The sequence below is a fragment of the Alosa pseudoharengus genome, unplaced genomic scaffold (genome assembly GCF_046254945.1).
Source record: "Alosa pseudoharengus isolate Yale_2024_CS ecotype anadromous, Long Island Sound unplaced genomic scaffold, YU_APseudo_1.1 YU_APseudo_1.1_scf_7, whole genome shotgun sequence".
Lineage (NCBI taxonomy): Eukaryota > Metazoa > Chordata > Actinopteri > Clupeiformes > Clupeidae > Alosa > Alosa pseudoharengus.
Genome location: NW_027468859.1, coordinates 7,769,650 through 7,792,972, shown reverse-complemented (window position 1 = coordinate 7,792,972; position 23,323 = coordinate 7,769,650). Strand labels below are relative to the sequence as shown.

At 47.5% G+C, this 23,323-nt stretch overlaps 1 protein-coding gene across 1 annotated transcript in view; it reads right to left on the bottom strand.

The window, feature by feature from the left end:
• Positions 1-3,254: 3,254 nt before the first annotated feature.
• Positions 3,255-23,323, bottom strand: part of jag2b (jagged canonical Notch ligand 2b) — a gene marked incomplete in the record, with an annotated part of 55,026 nt that continues 34,957 nt past the window's right edge. Inside the window, 18 exon segments of the mRNA XM_076273403.1 lie at positions 3,255-4,963; positions 6,100-6,250; positions 7,293-7,424; positions 7,971-8,276; positions 8,745-8,860; positions 9,575-9,688; positions 10,682-10,767; positions 11,951-11,978; positions 12,355-12,471; positions 12,714-12,827; positions 12,931-13,044; positions 13,334-13,447; positions 14,512-14,676; positions 14,830-14,992; positions 18,436-18,612; positions 18,941-18,987; positions 19,550-19,663; positions 21,101-21,214. Of these exon segments, the coding sequence (XP_076129518.1) occupies positions 4,290-4,963; positions 6,100-6,250; positions 7,293-7,424; positions 7,971-8,276; positions 8,745-8,860; positions 9,575-9,688; positions 10,682-10,767; positions 11,951-11,978; positions 12,355-12,471; positions 12,714-12,827; positions 12,931-13,044; positions 13,334-13,447; positions 14,512-14,676; positions 14,830-14,992; positions 18,436-18,612; positions 18,941-18,987; positions 19,550-19,663; positions 21,101-21,214 (2,846 nt within the window).

The window sequence follows — 23,323 nt, the reverse complement described above, 5'->3', positions numbered from 1 at the left end:
TGTTGTGAAGATATTGTGCCAATCATGTGTTGTGATCTCGCCGCTGGAGCAAGATTGGTGTCGTGAAGCCTTGCGCACGCGCAGTTCGACCCAAAGACTGTGCCCGATGAGTGCCCATAAAACGTTGGTATATGGCCGCCGAGTGGAGGGACTTGCCTAAAAAGACTTTGGTTAGGGTTAGTGTTAGGGTAAGGGACAGGGCTGTGGGAACATAGGCACACTCTCCTGTCCGCAAGGCTTGACTATATTAGTCAAATGCTTGATGATTTACATTTATTCAATTAGCAGAAATTTCCATCTAAAGTGATTTTTCAAATGTGCCTTTTTGAAAACCAGTTGAGAATCAACCCTATGACCTTGAGAGTTATTAGCATCTAGAGCTAACCAGTTGAGCTCCTCTGGTATGCAAGTTGGGGTTGGGGGTGAGGCGATGGCCGACACTGTACCTGGCATTTGGGGCTCGCTACGCTGTGCTCCTTCTTCCCTCTCCCCTTCCCTCGTTGTTTATAAATGTGCGCCGCTTACTCAGACGTCCTTGACTGACGCGAGTCGCTCCAGGAATCTGCGGGTGTCGCCTTACGGCCACATGCTGCAGTCTCGCAGGCGCTCTGTACAAACACATACGTCCGGGCAGGGACGAACCAGCCGGACTAGAACGGGAGCGAGGAGGAGGAGGGGGGTACTGAGGTCCTTTGCTTCCCACAGGACGTATAGGTCAGCAGTAAATGGCTAACGCGCCTATCCCATAGGCCTCAGCACACAGTGCTGAATGAGTCTGGATGGTGTGTGGGAGGTGGGGATGGGTATGCCATGTATGTCGAGGTCACCATGTCTACAATAGACCCCCCCCACACACACACACACACTTTTTTTGTTTAATGCTACTGTGAATACAATTTTTGGAGAGCCTCAGGTTAGTATTTCAACAGGAGCTGAAGTTCATGGACAGATATGCTGGTCATTAGAAACACTCTCAATATACAGATGGACAGACAATGTCATCACCAAGGCAACCTTTCTACATGCCTGTCCCGCTTATCCAACAGTGAGTGCTCGGAGTTTCCCCAAATATGGATAATAGCATGGCATTATTTCACTGGAATTACATTTGGGTAAAAGGGAAAAGGCATGCCCGTTCTCGCCTTCGAATGTACTCGTCTGGATTAAAGGAATTTATCTTTTGTAAGCAGCAGCTGGTTGAGGCTTTTGTGAACTGAGGAAGTTGGATTTATCACCATCTCTTGATTTTTACATGACATTTGTCATCCCATTCCACACACTACCACACTTGCACACCTGAAGTGCACTTCAAGGTACCAGTTCTTAAAGGTCCTTACTTACATTAAAAGAAGGATGAACAATAGAATGTTTCGCTACCTTGTCATCCATCCCTTTCATACCTCCCAAAAGTGGCACCTTAATCTACAACGCAAGGGCGCAAGGATACAAATGTGTGTAATAGGACGAAACCACACTCTCCGATCTCCCGACTCCTCTTACTCTCAGGCACTCAGGCCGTCCTCCCTATCCTGCCAGAGCCCACACCATCAATAAGAATGAGTAGTAGAGTATCACAGACGTCGGATGTGAAATCCTATCCTACTCTGTGCTGGGGGTGGTGTTGGTGGTGGTGTGGTGTGTGTGTATGGACTATCCCATTAGCGGAGGCTAATTCACTGGAGATGAGGGCCTGTAGCGCTAGCTAGCGCACACAGGCATCATCATTGCAGGCCTCGCTCATAAAACATTCAGAACGGATGAAGCCACGGCGAGCCGAGTGACACCATTGGCTGCTCTGCTGTCAGCCCAGAACAGGAGACCACCTCCGATTGGCCGAGTCTCTTTCCAAGCCCTCTTGCCTGGAAGAGAGAGTTCCTGTATTGATCCTGGAGGCGCCTTCATTTGTGGTTACAGCAAGGGCAAAGAGTTTGATGCTGGAGCTCAAGAAAGAAAACAAGCCCTAATGCTGAATGTATGTGTGCTATGGTAACTGTTAGCATGTCATCTGTGTGTTTTCATACCCAATAAGTGTCCTCATAAGTAATTTTTCACCAAATAACCATAAAATCCCCTTTGTCATACTGAACATGAAGGCACAGTGCTTGTTTGTTTTTTTGAGGACATTGTTATAAAATGCTTTAATAAATAGTTTTTGATTTATTTCTAATAACAAACATAAATTCCACTAAATGAACCAAATAACTTTTGCAAAGCAATTCTTTTTGTACAAAAATTACATTTTTTTATAGTTCTCATTCCTCCCCTGCCATTCCCAAATGTGATGCATAATCCTTTTCTGAACAGCTGTTAGGGATAGTTTTTAAATTTCTTTATTTTGTGTCCTCCCAGATATGGAAACAAGGTGCTGTCCAAGAGAGATTTTCTTTCTTTCTTTTTTTAAACATGACAATTGCTAGAAAAAAGAAAAACACAGGTCATTGTCGCCAATTCTGAGGTAATCCAGATGTCTTTATCGGTTGGTACCTCGAACAAAAAAAACAAAAAAAAAGAAGAAAAAAAGCTTTACAACGACTGAAAAAATTGTTCCCTTCATGAAGCCTCAACCCAAAACAGGTGAAAGCAGATTGAGTAAAATAAAAAAAAAACTTTCACATCGTCCGAGAGATCAGATTAACGCCCCTCATAGTGTGATGGCACCACAGTTTTTTTTTCCAGTTTCCAGAACGTTCCATGACAGCAAAAGGAGGACAGGAGGGGAGAGAATTTTTTTCTTTTAACGGAGGCGAACAAACACGCCACAATACACCACACAATCTTAAAGCATTAACTCCTTATAGTGAAAAAAAAACAAACAAACAAAAATTAACATAAAATGATGACCTCTGTATACATACTGTTCTGCCTTTGGGACGCTGTTAATTTGTTATAAAACCTGCCTGTGAGAACTGGCATAAATAAAAGGAATGGCATTGTAAAAAAAAAAAAAAATTGTTTAAATCATAATAACAGTAATAATAATAGTAATAATAATAATAATAATTATAATAATAATAATAATAAAAAAAGTGTGACTTGTCTTAATTTACTAAATTCAAATATACACAGCGACTCCTTTATTATATACATCTATGTACATGTTCTTGTCTTGTCTTTGATCAAATACCTCAATGCTTGGATGAGTGTCTCAAGAAAATATAGAGATATGACATAACCGATGGCCCTATCCCTTTTGATGGAGACTGAATAACCTTGTGGGGTTGGGGTCTTGGAGGAAGGGGGGGGGGGGACACAACCTCGGCAGCGAGACGCAAATAACTTTGTGTGGGTGGGTGGGTGGTTGTTTGGGGTGGGGCTTGTTGAAAGGCACTTGCTACCAGCTCAAACCAAAAGTTAAACAAAAAGAAACTAAAACAGAACAAAAGAAAACATACTGCAATCCTCTTCTTTTTTTTTCTTCAGCCGAGACAACAGAAAGGAATAAAGTGGGTGAGGGGGGTGGGGCGTGAGTAAATCAAGGCCACTCTGTAGGCACAGGAGTATTCTTTTGTAGTTTGTTTTCATCATCTCTCGTTCCTCTAGGGCAACGCACTTTCATAAGGCTGGCGTGCATCGTCGAGGAGAGCTGGACAAACGGACAGGGGACAGTCAGGGCGGGTGGGAGGGAGAAAGGGACACCTGCTTTCCGCTGGGTCCTAGAGTCAGTCAGTTCCCCCCCTAACCCACCACTGCTTAGCCTTCCTATTAGTCCATGGCAGAGAAAAAAAAAATTGAACACAAGGGGCAATCGTCTGTAAACAACAACAGAAAAAAGTTGTCTTTTGTATCTATACATTTATATTTTTCTTCCTCCTTTATGAGTTATATTTCTGCTTGTACACAGCAGGACATCTCTCCGAAAAACCAAAACAATAGAACAACATAGGCCTCTCTTTTGTCTTGCCTGATTATAAAGAAATACAATTCTGCTTCATCTGTACACAAAAAATAAAAATATGAATGCCAAAGGAAGGGAGAGGAGAAGGAAAAAAAAAGGTTAAAAAAAATAAAAATAATAAGTCCTCCGTGTCGACATTCAGCTTGAACAGCAAAACTAATTTGCTGGAAATAAAAAAGAAATGTCAAGCCAAGAAAAGAGAGGAAAAAAATTAAGTTCTTTTCAAACTGAAAAGTTTTGTTTTTTTAAATGAGGTGAGAGTCCTCTCCTCCTCTCTTAAGATTCTCTGTCAGAGTTAGTTGGTTGGTTGGTTGTTTGGGATAGGCTGTTGGGATGGTTTGGTAAAGGGACTGGTAGAGATGCTGTAAGGGGTGGGGGGGTTGTTATTGAGGGCTCATACACAATGGTGTTTGAGGTCGGGGCCCATGTTGATGTTTTTACAGCGGTTGTCTTTGGGGCTGTGGGGAGCCCCCGCCACCGACGCCGTGGTCCGGTGAGGCGTCTTGAGCGAGGAGGCGTTGCAGCTACTGCCACCAACGCTGCCACTGCTGCTTCGGGTGGTGCAGATCACCTCTCCTTTGGCCAACCCCTGGCCCTGCGCTGGCCCCTTAGAGTACATGCGCAGCTTGCCGCAGGCATCCTCCTTGCCATAGCCGTCCTCTGCAGGCTCCAGCTCCACCTCCATCATCCCTCCGTCACCGTCACCGTCACCACCACCTCCTCCTCCTCCTCCTCCTCCTCCACCTCTCCCCAGCTCCAGGTCGTCCTCGGCCTCCTCCTCGTCCTCGCGCCCGTCGCACATCCGCTCGGGCGTGCCCATGAGCTTGGCGCGCTCGTACTGCGCGTCCAGGTTGCTATCCTTGGGCCCTGCGCCCACGCCCAAGCCCAGTGCCTGACCGGCGGTCACCGGTCGCAGGGGTTCCCACTGGTTATTGATGTTGTCGTCGGGGGAGTGGCGTCGGCGCCTCTCGCGTTCTTTTCGGCGCTTGCGCATCCACCACACGCACACCACCATGCATACCACCCACAGGCCACAGAACAGCACACACAGTAGTGGTACCAGGTAGTCTGGGGGAGAGAGAGTGACAGGGTACAGTCAGTTATGCAGATACATTTGATGGCACCAACTGATAGCTCTGTGATGACAAAAATGGTTTTATAACAACTACAGAAACAAAATATAGCACTGAACGGGGTCCAAGCAACAAATAATTTAAACATATATATATAAATAGATAAAAGGTGCAAATGGATAAATGAATACTGAATACTAAAAGAAAGATGCTGATAAGGGGGAAGAAAATGCTCAATAGGGGCTATATATGAAAATGACTTAGTTTTTTTTTTTATAAAGGAAAGACATTCAATGACACAATGCCCACTTTGGCACGCTGAGTCAGCTTGAAACTGGGTGGGACTTCCCATTAGTCTGCTGGACACACACCTGCAGACGATTACACAGATAACACAGCCAGACAACTCATCCTACGTAAAAAATAGCTACCTTAGTTTCTCCAGAAGTTCATTTCATTAGAATTGCTATAAAAGGTGTGTGTGTGTGTGTGTGGGGGGGGTGCCTCAAAAGACAAGTGTGCTCTCTTCAGTCTTTCTGACTCAGTGAGCTAAGCGTTCTACACAGATGCCTCGAGCCCCATCACCAGCCACAATTATGCAGTTACACTTTGGTTCCCAACTCAACTGAGTGAGTCAGTGTAACTCAGAGCCTGCCGAACATGGCCAAGTGAATAACAGAGCCTCTCTACTGACTCCCACCATTTTAAAAGCCCTGGCTCTGTGAAATCGATTGTCTCCACTCGGCCCGGTCCGAACGTCGCCACATGCTGTGCATCAAACAGCAAGGAAAAAGGCGTGATCGTTGAGTGACGGGCATGGACGCCCAGAACATCAGGGGGTAAAGACATGTGTGTCTATGGGTCTGTCATTCAATGTTAGCTGTCTCTGTTTGTGTGTGTGTGTGTGTGTGTGTGTATATACCAACTGACTGGGGCATGACCTAGGTTTCCACTGTGTGTGTGTGCATCTGTGCATCTGTGTTTACTCACCAACTGACTGAGTGAGTAAGTGTGAATGTGAGAGTGTGTCGGTGTGTGCGTGTGTGTGTGTGTGTGAGTGAGAGACAATGTGTTTTTACTCACTGACTGACTTGAGGAGCATGACCTGTGTCTGTGTCTGTCTTTACTCACCGACTGACTGGGGCATGATCTGGGTCTCCACCTTCACCTCGATGATGGCAAGCATGACCGTGCTGTTGTGGCGCTTGGACAGTGCGCTGACGATGCCACTAGCCGCCTCCTGGACACGACTGTGGTCCGGCTGCTCTTCCTGCTGGAACGACTGAGAGGGGCAGGGGAGGGGGCAAACGTTAGAGTGAGTACAGAACAGGGCTACATCACAGACTCTGGCTTTAGGACTCTGCCCCATCCCCATCCCCCCCCCCACCCCAGCACAAGGCCAACTGAGCCCCAGAGAGAGAGAAAGAAAGAGAGAGAGAGAGGGAGATGTGTATTTCAACTTCCCTGTCATATTACACTATGTTTTGCTTTTTCTTCTCCACAGTATTTTTTTACCTTTTCTAAACCAACTATGATGTTTTATGTGTGTGACTGACATCACAAATGAATCTGAATTAGTTGGATTGGTCTTTGTGCTTTAGCAATACAAGTGTCTTGTCAGGCCAATAAAGCAACTTTCTATTTGAATTACATAGAGAGAAAAAAAGGAGGATTGAGAGAGGGAGAAAGAGAGGGAAAAAAAGGAGGAAATGCTGCATTGCAGTCGGACCCACTGCAGGTTGGTCAACTGAAAGTCATTACTGAGTAAACTCAGCTGCATTCAAAAGAGGGCAGGGGGATGGTGTGTGTGTGTAGACTAACTGCCACTGCCTCAGTGCGACCTGTACGCTGGAATGCCGTGCAACTCACAGGGAACAGGAAATCAAATCTGAATCTATTAGCATTCTCTCTCAAACCAGCCATCTTCTCCCCTCACCCACCCCCCACCCCCCAACACACACACAAACAAACACACACACACACACAGGGCTTCCCACGTTCCAGATTATTCTAATCACGTCAAAGGAGGAGGAAAGGGAAACTCCATATTCGTATGAATATTGAGAGAAAACTCGCTCGTATTCAAAGTGCATTTATGACTCTTTACCCCATCTGAAGACGCATGCAATGACATCTCATCAATTCAAAGAAGTGGTTGAGCACATCTTTTACCATCCTCAACTTATTATGAGGATATTACAACAATGCTGTGTGCTATGACATGGGAAGAGACAGAAGACATCTGAGAGGTCTGTGTGTGTGTGTGTGTGTGTGTGAAAGAGAGAGAGAAAGAGAGAGAAAAAGGGCGAGAGAGTTGTACTTACTATTGCCACCTCAACGGCATCCTGGTTAGTATACGACAGGTCACAAAGCACCAGTAAGGCATGCTCTTTGGCCAGGTTCCGTGTGGCTGGAAGGTACCTGAGCTCCGAACAGATGTTCTCTACTGTTGTACCCTGTTGTGGAACAAAAACAACAGAACCGGACTTAGGATGCAAGTGCAGAACATAGCGCACTCATAAATCGCACCACTAAATCACAGCACAGCGGACAAGTTGTAAATCAGCCAGGCGATGTTCTTGCCTGGGTCCATTTTTCAAGTCGCTAGAACAAACAGACCCGAGAAAACGTCTAGACTTAGTCGCAAAAAGAAAAAAAGAAAACATCAGAAGAAAGCGTTCAGAAATGAGCCATAAATTATGTAACCAGTATGTGAGGTTTGGAGGCTGGTAAGGTTTGGTTATTAAGGGCTTCCAGACATGTATTAAGAGACTGTACTGCTCTGTTAGTTGACTGTACTGCTCTATTTGCTTTCACATTAGTTGAAACACACTGAAGCTGTACTTTAATATTTGTTTTCACAAGATCAGGACAAACAGCGGATATTTATGATGGGGTGAAAATTATTTGTACAATTTTCCAATAATTTTAGCTTTTTAGTTTACCTTATACTCAAAAAAAAAATAAAAAAATATTTGATTTGTGCTCTTGTGGTCACTCACCGGAGGCACCTTCTCGCGGTTGAAGATGAGTGTAATGCGGGCACAGCTGTTGTCCAGGTAGCCCGTGTTGGGCTCACACTTGGTGTGGACGTCGACCTGCGGCTGGGGGGACGAGCACACGCCCCACTGGTGGCATGGCGGCGAGAAGCAGGTCAGGAAGCTGTGCTCAAGGCAGCCTCGTCCCCTCGGGCACGTGTGCTGCTGCTGCTGCTGGTGCTGATGCTGCTCCATCTGGTTGTCCCGGAGATGCTGCTGCTGGTCCAGTCTCACCCCAGGCAACAGGCACGGCCGTCGCCCACACACCACCTGGGTGACAAGTCGAGAGGTCAAAAGTCAGACGTAAGGGTCAGGCACGACTTGACACAGACGTGGGAGTCATGACATGGCAGATAGGTGTGACGTCTGACACATACTTGAACCGTCCGGTCATCTATTCCTATAGAGCCCACACTAATGGACAGCTTCAACACATTAATCCAACTTAAAAGAAATGTTTGTTTTGTACTAACCGTCTTTGTGTGAGCTGGACCTTTTTTCTTCACTGTGCACTTACTTCACTAATCTTTAACACAATTCCCACAGTGGCTTCTTTGAGAACAGCAAATAAACAGAAACTCTAACCATAAAATGTTTGGGGTTGAGCTCAACTGTAACTAGAGGGACAAAGTCCCACTGTTAGGGGTCAGCACACTGGCTTGCCCCCCTCTGACTGATCCTTGTGGGAGAGGGTGAGGAGCGGTCAGTCATGCTTGTCGGGACAGTGGGTTGGCTTACCTTGGTGCAGTCCACCTTGCCGTTGATACACTGGCAGCTGTTGCACTCCTCCTCCCAGCGACTCCCGTGAGGGAACTGCAGGCCGGCGTAGTGGCATGTTTTCCCGATTCCAATGACTGCTCGACGAGAATATGGAGCGCGCGCACACACACACACACACACACACACACACACACACACACACACACACACACGTTTTAAAACCTGCCACGTTGTACAACATGTGACATGGCAATACAATTTTGAAGCCTTTAAGCTCAACAGGCACTCTTACTACAGGGATCATACACATTGTATCATTATGATTATTATCATCACTGATTATAATCTCCAAAAAGTAGAGAGGATCAGCCATAACAGAAAAAAAAATGGGACGATCTAAACTGTGTACACACACACAACCTCATTTATCTGCCATATGGTTAGTAGACGTAAGCCAGCATATATCATAAATGTACGGCACTGATGAAAGCACACTCATTCATCCACTGTGTATTCTCAACAGGAAGAAATCATAAAACGTGTGTGTGTGTTTGTGTGTGTACCTACAGACAGATGTCTACATGTGTGTCCACAGACAGATGGACACTAGGAGAAATGAGGGACGTGGCGGGTAGAGATGAAAGTGTTCTGCCCTCATGTTGGGGGATTAGAGTGGTGTGTGTGTGTGTGTGTGTGTGTGTGTGTGTGTGTAAAACAATAAAGGACAGTTTGAGTTGTGGGAATTTACTCTCCTGGTAGCCGGCGCCAGTGTGACCCAGGTGTGTGTCTGTGTGTGTGCGTAGGTGGGTGGGTGGGTGCGTATGTGTGTGACAGTTGTGGGCACTCACACTCCTGACAGCGGGCGCCAGATCGACCCAGGGGACAGATGCAGCGGAAGCCGTTGATCTCGTCTACGCAGGTGGAGCCGTACGCACAGGGCGACGACTGGCACTCGTCGATGTCTGGAGAGGAGCGGGATGGAAGAGGAGAGGGTGAGGGGAACAAGGAAGAGGTCAACGCTCCTTTAATAGACCATTATAGAGATGTTTACAATACTGCAACACACATACTATCCCAGTGTATTACATCCTCAGAAAGAAAGAAAAAAGAAAGAAAGAAAGATGAAAGAAAGAGAGAAAGAAAGAGAGATGGAAAAATATAGTTTGAGTCAAAGTTTCCGCAACAGCCTTCTAAAATGACTGCTTCATTAAGAGGCCTGTAGACCAGTTTACCACATGTGAGTACCATCTGAACACTGTAGAGCACCCTTCTTATTTTTAAAGCTAAATTTAGCCTTAGCCTGACCAGTCGTCCTGTGGGTAGTAGCACAAGTAGGCCAGGGGTGTGTGTGTGTGTGTGTGAGTATATATATATATATATATGTGTGTGTGTATATATTATATTATATATATATATGTGTGTGTGTGTGTGTGTGTGTGTGTGTGTGTGTGTGTGTGGGGGGGGGTATGTGAAGCAGAAGTGGCTGACCTCTCCTCTCTGAAAGGCTGCAGTGTGAATGACTACAACCATTTGAATGCCAACATGCAAAGGACAATCTGAGGGGTTCACACACACACACAGACACACACAGAAGTCTGACAAAGAGCCAAGAGCTCTATGCCAGACAGCTCTGGAATCCGCGGCCAGCTGAATTATTCATCTGCTTAGGACATTTGTGTGTGTGTGGTGTGTGTGTGTGTGTGTGTGTGTGTGTGTGTAAGCGAGAGAAACCGAGAGGGATGGTGACCTCTGATCCCAGCAGGGTCATAGGCCAAGGGATACTCCCTAAAACTGACATTTTGGGTGAAGAGTGCCTGTAAACACCCTGTCGCTGGACAAAGACACACACACACACACACACACACACACACACACACACACACACACACACACACAAACACACAAACACAAACACACACACACACCATAACTAAGCATGTTTGAGTGCTACTTACTGATGCGACAGTCCGGTCCAGCAAATCCAGGAGCACACTCACAGCGGAACCAGTTGACTCCGTCCACACAGATGCCGCCGTTATAACTGGGGGAGGGAGAGGAAAAGCCACTGTGATTTACTCACTGAAATAACCACATTAAAGTCTCATTAAGGCGCCATTAAAGGTGCAGTCTCTGATTCCAGACATGCGTTGTGTCAAATGTAGCTAATTGCTAATTGTAAAGAGGTACACAAGAAGGGGAAATGTGTAAGATGAATAGAAAGACAGATAGCGAGATATAGATAGATATAAAGAGAGAGAGAGCGAGAGAGAGAGAGAGAGAATGTGAGGGAAAGAAAGAGAGGGATTGAGAAAGGGATGGAGGAGATTCATCAACACCCCACCTTTCACATGCTAATCACCCATCCCCCCCCCCCCCCGGGCCCCTTGCTGGGATGTCATTCCTCTTCTCTCTTCCCAACCACTCCCTCCCTCCCTCCCTCCATCCATCCCTCTCAATCCCCCCATCTGCTGTTCCCAGGTCACCGGTGAAGAATAGGAGGAGGAGATAGGAGGGAAGGGTAGGAAAAAAGAATGAAAGAGAAAAGGATAGAGAAACAGAGAGAGCGAGCAAGAAAGAGAGAGACAGAGAAGAGACACCCCCCCCCCCCTTTTCTCACACACACACCCATCAACACACACACACACACACACACACAGAGTGCAAACCACCCCTCCCTTCCTCCATGTCGCTCCCCTGGCCCCTGGGCCCGGTTGGGGGCACTCTTTTAGGGCCCGCGGGCCCTTTGTCTTGGGCCATTAAAGGCAACCCCCCCCGAGTCGCATGAGCTGTCGGATTTAGGGGTGATTTAGGGACACCTTCCCGTCGTTACGCACCCCAACTCCACGCCTCCCTCCCTCAACAACATCGGAGATGGGCTGGGGTGCTGAGGGGTAATGATGCGGTGGTGGTGGCGGTGGGGGTTGGTTGTTGATGGTGGTGCTGACTGTGGGGGACATGCATTTAGGAAGAAAGAGTGGGTGGGGGGGTTGGTTTGGCGCACGCGTGTGTGTGTATGTGTGTGTGTGTGTGTGTGTGTGTGTGTGTGTGTGTGTGTGTGTGGAGAGGAAGGGGGCGTTCCGAGCCGGCAGTGTTGTACAGCGAAGGGGAGGGCCACCTGCGGCCCCAAACATGCCGAGGGAGAGGGGCGTCAACTCCCCCTGCCCAAAACCACACACTGACCAGAGGCAGACACAGTAGTAGCAGGGAGCGGTAGGCAGACTTACCAGGGGTGGGGGTTGCAGTCGTTGATATCTGTGGGACACAAAAGACGAGAGGAGATCAGGGCTACAACTCGCACTGCAATGCATCATCACACAATCTGCAGAAACTTGATGAGGCTCATAGCAGCCTGTATCTTAGCATACTACAAGTCAGCTAAATAATGCTAAAAGATGTCCATGAGTATGGAGGTGGTAAGATGGGTTGTCAGTAACATTTTGCAACGGGTGCTTGAATTAAAACTATTACAGCTGAAATTGTGCATGATGAAAGTAAAATCTGTGAGTGTGAGTGTGTGTATGGGGGGTCTGGTAGTTTGGCAGGGAGAGGTGTGTGTGTGTGTGTGTGGGGGGGCAGGTTGTGGTGGCACTGCAAGTAGACAGATGTACGTGTGAAGGTTGCCACTTACTTTGGGCACAGGTGGGTCCTTCCCAGCCGTCCTTGCAGATGCAGGTGAAAGAGTCGACGCCGCCCACACAGGTAGCTCCGTTGGCACAGGGGTTGGAGGCACACGTGCTGTTCTTAGCTGTGACACAGAGCATGCACCATGAGTGGACAGTGTAAGTACAAGTAAAGTGCAAGTAAAGACACATGTCATTGTGTGTGTCGTTCTTTTAAGGTCAAAGAACTACATGGTGTTGTTTTAAATCAGTTAATATACACCATCATATCTAGCTGCATTTCTCGAACACCGTGTAATACATGACTCCACTCTCTCTCTCAGACACACACACACACACACACACACAGAGACACACACACACTCACCCGTGTTGCATGTGCTGCCACCCCACCCAGGGGGGCAGGCACAGCGGAACGCATCCCCGTTGTCGTAGCATGTTCCCCCGTTACTGCAAGTGTTGGCGTCACACTGACTTTCGCCTACGTACACACACACAAACACAGGCGCAAAGGTCAACATCAGGCTTTGCTAAAGTATTGTCACCTCGTAAAACAGCAGAGCCACAGGGGGGGTCTAACTCACGTGAGTGGCAGGTCTTGCCCTTCCAGTTGTCTTTGCAGTCGCAGTAGAAGTCGTTGAGCAGGTCCACACAGCGGCCCCCGTTCTTACACGGGTTTCTGCTGCACTCGTTCACGTCTGACGGAGGAGAGAGAGAGAAAGAGAGAGAGATAGAGTGAATGAGAAACATGAAAGGAAAGACGAGGGGCGGGGTGAAAAATGAAATATTTTAAGACATTAAACGGAGATAAAGCTTCTGAGAAAAATAAACTGGGAGGGGGAGAGAGTGAGACAAAGAGAAAGTTGTAGCGATAGAGAGAGAGAAAGTTGTAGAGATAGAGAGAAAGAGAGAGAGAGAGAGAGAGGTAGGGATGAGCAGACAGAGAAAGAGAAGGAGAGAGAGACAGAGATAAAAAGGCCTACTGACTCATGTCACAGAGGGTGCCCTCCCATCCGTCGGGGCAGATGCACTGGAAGGCGTTGACCCCGTCGATACAGGTGCCTCCATTCCTACAGGGACTGGCCACACAGTCATTGATATCTGAGGAGGAAGAGGAGGAGGAGAGAGCGGATGACCACCAGTGGACAGACACTTGGGCACAGACAAATACAGGTACAAGTCAACCAACCAAAGAGCACTGCATGCCGAAGAAACAAAGTGAGAGATTGGACTCTTAAGAAAGGATAGGGAATAAACAAACAAACAAACAAACAAACAAACAAACAAACAAATAAACAAACAAATAAATAAATAAATAAATAAATAAAGAGGGAAAAGATGAATGGGTGTGAGACTGACACAGAGGAGAGAAGATGGGTTTGTGTGTGATTGAGATTGTGTGTAATGTGCTATAAAATCACTATGGTTTGTAGACATCATGATGAGAGAACGAGTTTGAAACTGTAAAACATGTATTTATATAACCTCAACCATAATCAAGTAATACATTGAAGTTATTCCTAACTAACATACATACTTGCAGAAATAAAGACTCCGTTGGAGGCGGGCTCTACTCAAAACAGCTAATAAGAGAGTAAACGAGTGAACGATATGTAATCCATGAACGATGTGTGACCTGTGTTCACTTTATAAACCCCTCAACTTTGTGTAAACCTCTAAACTTGTGTTACGGTGAAAAGTTCGTACCCTTGGCAGCAACAATGCTCACTTGCAAAGATAAGACCGAACAGCGATCCTTTCATAACGCCACCTGTGGGTTTGAAGTTGCCAAATGTTGTGTCAGCTTGTGTCAGTTATCTAAGGATAAGGTATAAATATTGGTGTTCAACCATTTGTTCGGAAGTGTGATCGTGTGATCCACTCAGGCTTTGCGCTATGTAGTCATTAAAGGAATTTTGCACGGAATTCTGCCGGACTTTTGCGCCTTTTTACGTTTTTTCAGCACTTATAATGGTGTATTTTTGTTACGTTGTAGACAAGATGTTTTGACTTAATTTCTGGCCCGAGTCTGAATATCTGATATGACAGTATGAGTGAGTGAGTGAGTGAGTGAGAGAGAGACAATGGCAGTAGGTCCCGGAGTGAGTGAGTGAGTGAGTGAGTGAGTGAGTGAGTGTGTGAGTAAGTGATAAAGAGAGACTCACTCTCATGGCAGTAGGTCCCGGTGAAGCCCTTGTCACAGGTGCAGGTGAAGTTTCCTCCTGGCTGACTGTGACACTGACCGCGGGGGCCACACACGTTCGAGGAGATGTACCGAACGCCCTCGTCCGAGCTGTTCGCTGCCACAGCGATCGTGCAGCTGTCAATCACTATGGTGAAAGTCGGGTGAGGGTTCAAGAAAATATACGAACAGTACATTAGCACAATTCTCAACAAGACAATAATTTTTAGTTACACACACTCACTCAGATAAGAGTGTATGACACGAAACAGGTATGATACAGGGTTGGCGCGGCCCATACCTTGGCATGGAGTGGTCCTGCAGTGGTCCTTTCGGTCAGCGCACGTCTTGCCCTCGTAGTCCTCCGGGCAGGCGCAGTAGAAATCTCCCAGCATGCTGTGGCACGACGCCTCGTTCCGGCACGGGTTGGACTCGCAGGGGTTCGATGGCAACTGGTTGGGCAGCTGGTCAACAAAACAGGAGGACGGTGGTGAGGGAAGGCCAAAAATGAGAGAATAAAAGAAAGAATAAATGAATGAAAGAATGAATGAAAGAGGGAAAAGGCAGAGAGACAAAGTGTGAGTGTAACATATGTGCACGTGATCAGAGAGAGAGAGAGAGAGAGAGAGAAATAGAGAAATGGAGAAGGAGAGACAGAGAGCGAGCGAAAAAGAAAATGAGAGAGAGAGAGAGAGAGAGCGAGAGAGAGAGAGATGGAGAAGGAGAGACAGAGAGCGAGCGAAAAAGAAAGAGAGAGAGAGAGAGCGAGAGAGAGAGAGAGAGAGAGAGAGAGAGAGAGAGAGCACGCACAAGTGAATGTAAGCATGCGCGCCCACGAGTGAGTGTTTGCCTAAAAGCGAGCAGGCTTTGATTGACTCAAGGCCTTAGCTCTTTAGAGCCAATCCCCTTAGCGAGATAAACAAACAGGCGTAAGCTGGGGAAGCCGGCCGTAAGCTAATAAACAAAGTGCATCTCTGACACGACTCCATCAGCGCTCCCACAGATACACACACAAATCATTTTGTTTGTTTGTTTAAACACAACTCCAACAAAACTCCCTGTAGAGCAGCTCGAGAAACACGCACAGTTATTTCAGTGATATGATCGTTTTGGTCTCTTTTTGGTATTATTATTTTGTTGTTGTTGGATGTTCTGACCCGGAACCATGAGCTTCTCACAGCAGCTGCTGGGTCAGAAATGCTCATTTATATTTTTTGGGCTTTTTGGCTTTATTTGTATAGGACAGTGAAGAGTGAGCCAGGAAGTGAGTGGGAGAGAGAGATTGGGTGGGATTGTGAAGTGACCGCAGGTCGGATTCGAACCCAGGTCCCCGTGGGCACTTGGGCCCGTATATGGTATGAGCGTTGTAGCCCATTGCGGCACAGTGCCCCCCGTTTGTTGGGTTGTTTGTCTGTTTGTTGGGTTGTTTAGTTTGTCGGGTTATTTGTCCGCCTTGTGATCTGTCCCGTCCCTGTGGGATTTCCTTGACCGTGCTCTAATGTGGTTGCTGTTTTGGAAACCGCAGGCAGTAAAAAAGAAAATCACCCCATTATCGTATTTCTCTTTTATGGGCCTTTATCGCTCTCCAGCACTCTACCCAGAGCTAGTTCAAACACTCGACACACACACACACACAAATCCTTGTGCACAGTGCACATCCTGTAAAGTGTGTGTGTGTGTGTGTGTTCAATGTCCGCACAGTCGTAGAACAGTCTCTATCTTCCTGCAGTCATCACATCATTAAAGAAGGGAGCCATTTTGGAGCTGGAACAAGGTGTGTAAGTGCATCTGAGTGTGTGAGTATAAGAGAGAGAGAGAATAAGTTTGTGTGTGTGTACACACAGAGCAGTGTAGTGTGCCAGCTGCCATGTAAGGTGTTTGGGCTGCCCACTTTTGTGGCTCTCCTCCAGTTGGACAGACACTAGTTCTCTCTCTCTCTCTCTCTCTCTCTCTCTCTCTCTCTCTCTCTCTCCCCCTCCCTCCCTCCCTCCCCTAGGGGACGGACGTGCGTGGATTGCTCAATCCTCTGTCAAGTGATGGGTGGGTGTGTGTGTATATGGGTGCGTGTGTATGTGTGTGTGGAATGACGCAAGAGCCAAGCAGCATAGAGAAATCACCCCCCCCCTCCTCTTTCTCCTTCTGTCTCTCTACCCCTTCTCTCTCTACCCCTTCTCCTCTATCCTTTCCCCTCTCCTCTACTCTTCTTTCCCCTCTCCTCTTCTCTGCTTTTCTCTCCTCTTCACTCCTCCTGGGAATTGAGGTCTGCAGCCAGTGAAATGGAGCCGAGATGAGCTCTGGCATTGGCGGCAGCTAGCAACAGAAACCTGAATAAAACATTCCCATCGATCACGGGAGCGGCCGTCTCGGCTCGGCCTGTTTAGGCAGCCTCTCCACCCGCCACTGGCTGGAAAGGTTGGCACGGCCTAGACGGGCGGGCGACCTGAGTGGCCAAAAAAACATTGAGTGCCACGCCCAACCCCATCATGCACTGCACTGCCCTAACACCCCCCCACCCCCCGTAATGGAAAGAGCTGTTGGAGAGTCTAAACGGGAGTGGAGGCACTCCAGGCATGATCATAATGCAAAGAAACATCTTCTCCTCCACCCACTGTTGTAGCACCAACAGGCACCGTGCCAGCACACCCAAATAAGTGTCGCCTCATTCACAGTACAGTACAGCCCGCCTTTTATTTTTAGCCACACACACACACAACACACACACACCATCCGATACAGAGGTGTTCACTGGCTAAACACTAACTTTGCTCCCAGTCCCGTGTTATGCTACGCTATACTACAGTATGCTATGCAGCGCTAAGCTAGCGAGGTTAGCTTGCCTTACTGTAAAACATTAAAATTCTAAGTCAGCAGTCAGACTGTAACGCTTGAAGGTTTGTCCGCAAGCTTACTGAGTCCCCAAGCTAAAGGCGGACACATGATCACGGCTGCTAGCCCTGAGATAGAGCAGCGAGTTCAGGCGCACTTGTTGCTAATGATGTTAGCTGATAGCGAGGCGGCAACAAACAAAGAGCTTCCTTCAGGCGTCGTACAGACGCATCAAGGGCTCGACATTTGGTCAGACTGGCACGCCAAGTCCTCGTTAGAGCTGCATAACTTCAAACGGGCAAACACACACACATGCACACACACGTTCTGATGAGGGCCACTTGGTAAAAGCTTTACTTTAAGGAAGAAAAAAAACACTAATGCATTTTGCATGATGGTTTCTACTCATTTGACTTTGGGAAATCAAAACAGATGATTTACAATAGGAGTCATAAGCAACCTCAATGCTTTTGATAGTTTCTATGTGTAGAACTCATCCTGATGCTGTTCTAGAAACTTCTGAGAACATGGTACGATACAGGCACCGTACTGCACCTAATGAGCTGGCTTTCAAAGTTCCCTTCAAAGATTGGAAATAAAAAAATAAGAAAAAAGAACCGATAAATCCAGCCAAGCATTCACAATGTTTCCTGGAACACCCTTTTCAACATGCCCATAACACTGTGATGACTTTCCGGTCACGAAAACCAAACAAAAAAAAGGTCTGGTCAGGTCAATCTCTGTTAGAGAAAGAGGACCAACACAATGGACATTCTCAGCAATGCAAAGTTCCACGTCAAGCTCCATGACACAGGAAGTGCATTCTCTGATAAAGAGGGTTGATTATGGGTTTTGCTTGATAGTCATTCCATAACCATTAAAACATTTATGGGTCTAAGAGGCGTGTAAGCGTTTATTAGTGCCCACGGCAGTAAAACATCAAAGCCTTGAGCAAATCAGAAACTTTTGACCACAAAAGACCATCCAGAGGGTCCATGCAACTTTCCCCCTTATTTCCATAACCATGGTCATGCCAGGCCCAGTGTGTGTGTGTGTTTGTGTATGGGGCGACGGCACTCACCTCGCACACGGTGCCGCTGAACTCTAGCGGGCACTCGCAGACGAAGCTGTCCAGCAGCACGTGGCAGCGGCCGCCGTTCTGACACGGCCCGCTGGCACACTTGTTCCGCTGGATCTCACAGTGGGTGCCCACAAAGCCGACCGGGCACTGGCACAAGTAACCGCCTCGCACCACCTCCTGGGGAAGGAGAGAGAGAAAGAGAGAGAGAGAGAGAGAGAGAAAGAGAGAGAGAAAGAGAAAGAGAGAGAGAGAGAGAGAGAGAGAGAGAGAGAGAGAGAGAGAGAGAGAGAGAGAGAGAGAGATGTTTTAATCACATATAATACATACTAAATAAATCCTCCATTACATTAAGCCTACAAACATACAAAAGGCCTTTCTTAGTCCTTTCATAACAACTATTTTTCACACAAAAGACCAACATTTAGCAGAATATATCTAAATAATCATTAACATCAGACGCGAGTTAAGGAGAACTACATGCATCATGCCAATGAGAGAAGCTCACCTTACAGACTCCTCCATTCTGACACTGCCCACTGCACCCATTCAGATCTGTGGATGGAAGACGGGAGGAAAAAAAACATCTTGATCATTGAGCCTTTTTCAGGACTACAACAGGCAGAGCAACTCAAGGGGTTATTGCTGTGAAGGTGCACCCAAGCTGTGGTTAATCAGGTTGTGTTAGGCCAGCAGAGAGAGAGAGAGAGAGAGAAAGAGAGTGAGTATATTACAGGCAGTTAGAAGAACGGACACCAACACATGAACACAAAAACCGCGCGCGCGCACACACATACACAGAGTTAGCCGTTAACAGCGCGGTTCACACAGGCGTTCCAGCATGCAACAGAACTGGATTTTTTTGTGACGACCCTACAGGAGAAGAAGTACAAGGGTGTATGTGTGTGTGGGGAGGAGGGGGGGTGGGGGGGTGGGGGGCAGGGGTGCGAACAGGTCACCCTCCACAATGACTAAGTGAAAGTTGGACGCTTGAACTGACAGAAAGAGGGGGGGAAGCAAAGAGACTGGGAAAAGAAAGAAAGAAAGAAAGTAAAGGTGAAGTGAGAGACAGGAGTGCATGAAGACAGAGTGTTGCACAAGATGGAGGCATACTAACTGATGTCACAGTTCTGTCCGGCCCATCCTTTATAGCAGTCACAGTGATATCCGCCTATTAGGTTTTTGCAAGATTTAGCGTTTACGCAAGGCTTCCCCAAACACTCATTTGCATCTGTGGAGTCAAGGAGAGGAGGAGGAGGAGGAGAGGCAACACGAGTTAAAAGGAGACAGAGAGAGATGGAGAGAGAGATGGAGAGAGAGAGATAGAGAAAGAAAGAACGAAAGAAAGAGAAAAAGAGAGAGATAGAGAGAGAGAGAGAGAGAGAGAGAGAGAATGAGATTTGAGAAGCCAGCTTTTAAGCCCCACCACCGGAGGAAAAAAAAACAAAACACTTGGAAAACTTGTGATCAGTTGACAGAGTCAAGCCTCTCATTCTGTAATTGCACCTTTTCTTTCCCTCTCTCTCCCTCTCTACCTCCACCCTCATCCCACCATCCTGCATCTTAACCTGACACCTTCCATTGGCTAGCAGCAATGGCTAACAGTTCTGCCAACAATCATTGCTAACAGCGGAGCCCCACACACACACACACACTACCTGATTCAACACCCCTCTCGACTGCCTTTACCTTCTTGTTAAAGACACCCACACTACAGGGGCCCTGTTAAATATTTAGTACGGGCCCCCGCCAAGTGTCCCCACTGTGCGTGCACACACACACACACACACACACACACACACACACACTGCTCGTTGAAACCCAATGCAGGGAGCGGGCCATGGTGGCCCCGAAACACAAGCCGGGGGTTAGGGTTCGGCCCGAAAGCCGAGCCCCCACCACCAACACTGCCACCACCGCACACACACACACACACTCCACACACACCACTCTTCTGGAGTGGGGGGGTCAGGTTGCAGGTGCTGGGCAATGTTTGGCTGCTTCACAAAAAAAAAAACAAAAAAAAAACAATCAAATAAATAACTTTCTGGAGCATCCCACACTTCCTCTGATGTGTGGAAAAAATAAAAACAAAACATTTAAAAAGACGAAACCGAAAACGAGACGTCTGTGTGGCCGTAAGCACAGGCGAGTGACTCTCCCTCATCTACCTCTTCTTGTGGCTCTGACTGGAAAGGTCAGTGGGCTATTTGCCTGACCAGTCCATTATGTAGCTGCCTATTTATAGTGCTGCCCACGATCACCTGGATCGGGTTGCATATAGTAGCTGTTCAACCTCCAACCCCTCCCATACGCTTTTTCATTGCTGATGAATGAAATCCAACTGTCTGTGTTGTAGTTGACATGGATAGAAAACACAGAAATATCCAAACGCAAAACACACACACACAAAAATGCAAACACCTTCAAATGCAAACAACTTTTAGTCGTTCAAATGCAATGCTGATTAATGAAACAGAACTCAAACCAGATTTCTTGCTCACACACAGACACACAGACACACACACACGCCTATAAACACTTTGAGGATCACTGCAATGCGACTGGTTGCATTCTGTTGGTCTAAGAGCATGCAGACTGATTAGTTCAAGGTAAGCGAAGGGGGAGGGGGTGGGGGGTGTTCTAGGGCACCGAAGATCCGTCTTACCAATCTGGCAGGTCTTGCCCATCCACTGCGGTGGGCACAGGCACTCAAAGCCATCTTCCAGATCAATGCAGGTGCCACCCTCGGCACAGGGACTGGATGCACACTCGTCCATGTCTGTGGGCAGCGAACATAGTGTTAGAAGACTGAGATCCGACACACACACACACACACACACACACACGTAGAAAAGAGCACACACATACACAAACTCATTAGTTCATTTATGAAGCTGGAGCTCTTGAGTTTATGGGTGCTGGGAGAGACTTCACAGCTCTGCACCAAACGCTGCAACTGCAAACATTTAACCGGACCAATGCACATCCAGCTGGCCTGTGGCTGCTGAGCTGTCTGCCTGAGGCCTCCAGAGAGAAAGAGAAAGAGAGAGAGAGAGAGAGAGAGAGAGAGAGAGAGAGAGAGAGAGAGAGAGAGAGAGAGAGAGAGAGAGAGAGAGAGAGAGAGAGAGAGCACGACAGTGTGGGGCAGGCAAGATGCTTCAGAGCCTCAGACATCCAATACGCTTTAAATTAATCCAAAGAGAGAGCAAGCAGAAGAGAAGAAAGACAACAGCAGGAAAGTGAGAGAGTGAGACAAGCCAACTGAGCAGGAAGAGACAGAAGAGAGAAACAGAAATACAAGACTGTGGAAGGAATAGAAAACATAAAAAGAGAAAGGGATGCTGAGAGAGGGAGAAGACTAGAGAAGAGGATAGGAGAGGAGAGGGACTGCATCAGAGGAAAAATATAAATGCAGGGAGAGACAAGAAAAAACAACAGAAGTGATTCAAAGAAAAGCGAAGAGACGAGTTGAGAGAAAGGAGGAGAGGAGAGGAGAAGCAAAGCAAAGTGAGTCCAGAAATGTAAAAACCTAGAGAGAGGCTGCCATGACAACACACACATACACACACGGCGTAGGTCGGTCCGCTAAGAGCCTTAGAGCATGGCCTCGCCTTCACACTGTAACGCGATTAGCCGGCGAGCATAATCCAGGGGACGGCAGATTAGCCTCTATTAGAGCCCCGATCCACAGCGCTAGCAGCCGGGCAGCAGAGGACGCAACACCGGCCGGGTGGCCGCGTGGAACTACAGAACTAAAAAACTAAAAGGACTGGAAAGAGGTAGAGAGAAAGGTGGGGGGAGAGCTGGAAAATACTTCTTTGGCTTGTCTGGGGCCTTGAATCTCTGGGCATGTGTGTGTCTGTTGTGAGGGGGATGGTGTTGTGTGTGTGCGCAAGAGGGAGAGGGAGAGGGAGAGGGAGAGGGAGAGAGAGAGAGAGATCAGAACTCACTGAAAGTTCTGAGTATCTGTGTCTAGGAATCAATATAGGTTCTAAGCATGTGTATGGGTTTGTCTGTGATTCGACTGTGAGTCTGTGCATATGTCAGTGTGTGTGTGTGTGTGTGTGTGTGTGTGTGTGTGTGTGTGTGTGTAAGGAGGGTGGTGCACAGCACCTTTGTAGGCTCCGCAAGCGACAAGTGCCAAATTCCAGCAGGGGATCCCATCCGTTTCCATGACAACACAGACATGGGCCCCAGATGTGTGGCAGGGGCCAGGAGGGCAAATGTGTGTGTATGTGTGAGTGCGTGTGTGTGAGTGTGTGTGTGTGTGTGTGTGTGGGGGGGGGGGGTACTTTTCACTTTTTAGAATAACAAAAACCTTCCATCATCCCCCTTTAGACAGAAGAAACGGGAGTGGAGGGCTGAAAGACAGATAGAGAGGGATAGAGAGATGGGGGTGAGAAGGTGAGAGAGAGAGAGAGAGAGATGGAGGGAGAAAGAGGGGTATCCACACTAGCTCCAGCACTAGCTCCAGTCTGCTGGGTTATCTGACCCGAGGGCAATATGAGATAAGACGAAGAGCAGAACGGGAAAAGGAAGTGGAGGAAAAAAGGGGAGAGAGAGAGAGAGAGAGAGAGAGAGAGAGAGAGAGAGAGAGAGAGAGAGAGAGAGAGAGAGAGAGAGAGAGAAAGAGAAAGAGAAAGAGAGAGGAAGGAAGAAGGGAGGGAGGGAGGAAAAGGGCAGAACCCTCTTCCTTGATTTGTGAAAAAGCCAAAAGCAGGGGTGTGGGTGAAGGCAGCTTATGCAAATCCTCCTGTCTCAGTGATCAGTATCACCGCCACTCTAATCCAAACCCAGCAGCAGCAGAGAGGGATGGGAGGGATGGAGAGACAGAGAGGAAGGGGGAGGGAAGGAGAGGGGGATAAGACAGAAAGAGAGAGAAAAGAAA